Source organism: Branchiostoma floridae, chromosome 3 (genome assembly GCF_000003815.2).
Source record: "Branchiostoma floridae strain S238N-H82 chromosome 3, Bfl_VNyyK, whole genome shotgun sequence".
NCBI classification, from domain to species: Eukaryota; Metazoa; Chordata; class Leptocardii; order Amphioxiformes; family Branchiostomatidae; genus Branchiostoma; species Branchiostoma floridae.
In genome coordinates this window covers 28968301-28971204 of record NC_049981.1, presented here as the reverse complement: position 1 = coordinate 28971204, position 2904 = coordinate 28968301, and the positions used below count along the sequence as shown (strand labels likewise).

The 2904-nt window shown below is 41.9% G+C and overlaps 1 protein-coding gene across 1 annotated transcript in view; it reads right to left on the bottom strand.

Moving 5' to 3' along the window:
- The window catches only part of LOC118412356 (alpha-L-iduronidase-like), an 11761-nt gene extending 9194 nt beyond the window's left edge, over positions 1-2567 (bottom strand). Inside the window, exons 1-3 of the mRNA XM_035815176.1 lie at positions 2342-2567; positions 1276-1416; positions 149-339 (exon numbers count right to left, since the gene is read on the bottom strand). Coding sequence (XP_035671069.1) covers positions 149-339; positions 1276-1416; positions 2342-2502 — 493 coding nt within the window. The 5' untranslated portion in view covers positions 2503-2567. The remainder of the gene's footprint in view (positions 1-148; positions 340-1275; positions 1417-2341) is intronic.
- Positions 2568-2904: the final 337 nt, after the last annotated feature.

Here is a 2904-nt window from a genome sequence, read left to right as displayed (position 1 = left end):
TATTCAGAAATGAACGTAGGCTGTGCCATTAACAATAACATAATGGCAAAGGCCTTGATTTTTATTCTTATGCCAGTTATCTATTTTGGATGATTAATCAGTAGCCTATGGAACATCATGTAGCCATGTGACACATATCATTACTTACCAATGTACCTATCTGCCAGCTGATAAACCAGGTCTCTCCACATGTACACCTGAGTCTTGTTTTCAAAGTCAGTAAAAATGTTGGAAGGATTTCCCATCAGCTCAAAGCCTGGATACAGGCCATTCTGCCACAGGTTGTCCACCAGGTTATCCAGTAGGGTGAAGTTATAGACTGGATGTCCTGATTCCAGTCTACCATAATAAGACATCACAAGTAAACAGACAAAAAAAGAGTACTGCTCACTAAACGTTAATAAGGCATGGAGAAACTTCACAGTGTTTCATATATTGGCTATTGGCGGCAGCCGTGCGGCAGCCGTGCGGCAGCCGTGCGGCAGCCGTGCGGCAGCCGTGCGGCAGCCGTGCGGCAGCCGTGCGGCAGCCGTGCTACTCAAATTCTAAATATCATGAAAATCCACACTCAGCTTCTTAAGTTATATGCTGTTGACCTACATATACAGACACAACAGCATGCCATAACCAAAAATATAACCTTCTTGGTGAAGGTAATGATGATGAAAAATAGTGTGGCAGCCGTGCTACTCAAATTCTAAATATCATGAAAATCCACACTCAGGCCACACCAATTTAATTTCTTGGTTCACAGATTTTTTCATAAAAAAATATGGAGCGAGAGGGCGAAATAAAAATAAAAATTGTAAAATGGTTCGGGTAAAGGTAAAGGCTAATCCCAAACATAAAGAAAAAAAAATTTTCAGCTTGAAAAAAGTACAAAAACACTATTACTGTACGGAAACAGCACCTGTTCATTGAAAATTACAAAAGTAGTGTCAGTTTTTATGTTTGCTACACCAGAAAGTTGGCAAATGGTTTCATTGATGGTGAAAATTTGCTGAGTGGTAATTTTTTTTTTTTTTTCCAAAAAATAGGAGCGAGCGAATCCGTGAACCAAGAAATTAAATTGGTGTGGCCTCAGCTTCTTAAGTTGTATGCTGTTGACCTACATATACAGACACAACAGCATGCCATAACCAAAAATATAACCTTCTTGGTGAAGGCAATGATGATGAAAAAAATAGTATGTCCTTTTATTTGCTGTGCAATCATTCTACTGACTGAACCATTGCACTGATTCTTTGAGAGTGTAAGATTTATCAGCTGACATACCTTGCAGTGACCAGATCCAGTAGCCAATGGATACGGACCTGTTTGATACCACCCAGTGGTACCGAGCCAATCAGGGCCAAGTTCTGAACCTCATCTTCACTCAGATCATACTGGTCTGCCCTCTGGTGAGGAAGAGGGGGACTGTAGAGACAGGTAAATGATAATAAATGATAATAATCACCAGGTGTATTTTGCCAGCCAGTAGGTACCCAAATTATGAGTAATGGGGCTGTTAAACGTGGTCGAGGCACCTCCTCGAGCACGGGACCCCCGTTTTATGTCCCTCCCGGAAGACGATTTTGTGGAAAGCTTTGTGAGGCTACAGCAATCCGGACGTCCTTGGTTGGTCCCCCATCCAAGTACTGACCAGACCATCGCGTTGCTTAAATTCCGAGATCGAGGGATCGGGTGTACCACGTGGCCGTATAACAAATTACAGTCAAATTTGTCTTTTAGTGACCACTAATGGGACTTCAAGTAAATGCTCAGCTACCGATAAATGGATGTTTGTTTTGTCGCATGAATCCTGTTCCCGGCAACTTCTGTATGTCAGCTGCAGTATGGTGACCTCTGCTGGTGTAAAAAAGTGTCTTTTTATAGGAGAACAAGCTGACAAACTTAAGCTCATTTTCACATATTTTGTAGATTCTACACTGAACTTCAACATACACAATCCTCGTAAATTAATTTTGCACCCTGCTATACATTTTGAGGCATTGAAACTCCTCACTTTGGGGTCTTTAACCATGTATATCCTCATAGGCGAAAAACTGTGTTCTGCTACCACAAGAAGGTGAAGTCCCTGTGGTGTATTAAAGGACGTTTGAGGAGGAAGTATTGCATATTGTGAGGTCATACGAGGTCACAAAAATCACATGACACCAACTAGTGACAGGCTGCTACATACTGTGTACCGATATATGGCCATATATAGCCCTACGCAACAGGCCTCTGTAGTCTATACACTACCAAAAAACATTCTATTCTATATTCTGTCCATGTAATTTGGATATCAGACGTAACGTTACAACCCCTATCCATATCTCATCTACTTGTAGATACTCACCAAAATCCCGTGCTCTCCCAGAAATGAGTCAAGTTTTGCACGATTTTGGAGGCGTCAACGTGCACATGGTAAGTTGTCAATCCACCAACGTTATCTGGTGAACAAGCGACAGTTAACAGAAGAAAAATCAAGCACAGAATCGCACAGCTGCATCCCGACATGTTGTTGTTGGTGTCCCTCGTTATTCCACTTCCGCAACGTTTTCCCGCCAGTCAGCTGTTTAGGGTTAAAGTTCAGGGCGTCTCGTGCCCAGGGTGACAGCGCCCACCCTCCGTTTAACTGTAGTGTGCAGAAATCATAAGTTACTGCTGAGAGGAAAAATGAAATTTCATGACATGGTCAGTAATGCTACAATATCAAAACGAATTTTGAAATTTGTCACTCAAAGGACTCAAAATGCGCGGGAAAATTACTGCATGTCAGAGATTTAATGAAAAGGTTCACCGTGAAGGTTCACAATCTGAAGTTTTCAAACAGACAACACGTTGTGCGACTGTTATTGTCTATCGTTGTGGGCAACCCGGCAAAATTGCTGTAGATTTAGCATGAGAATCTAACGACCG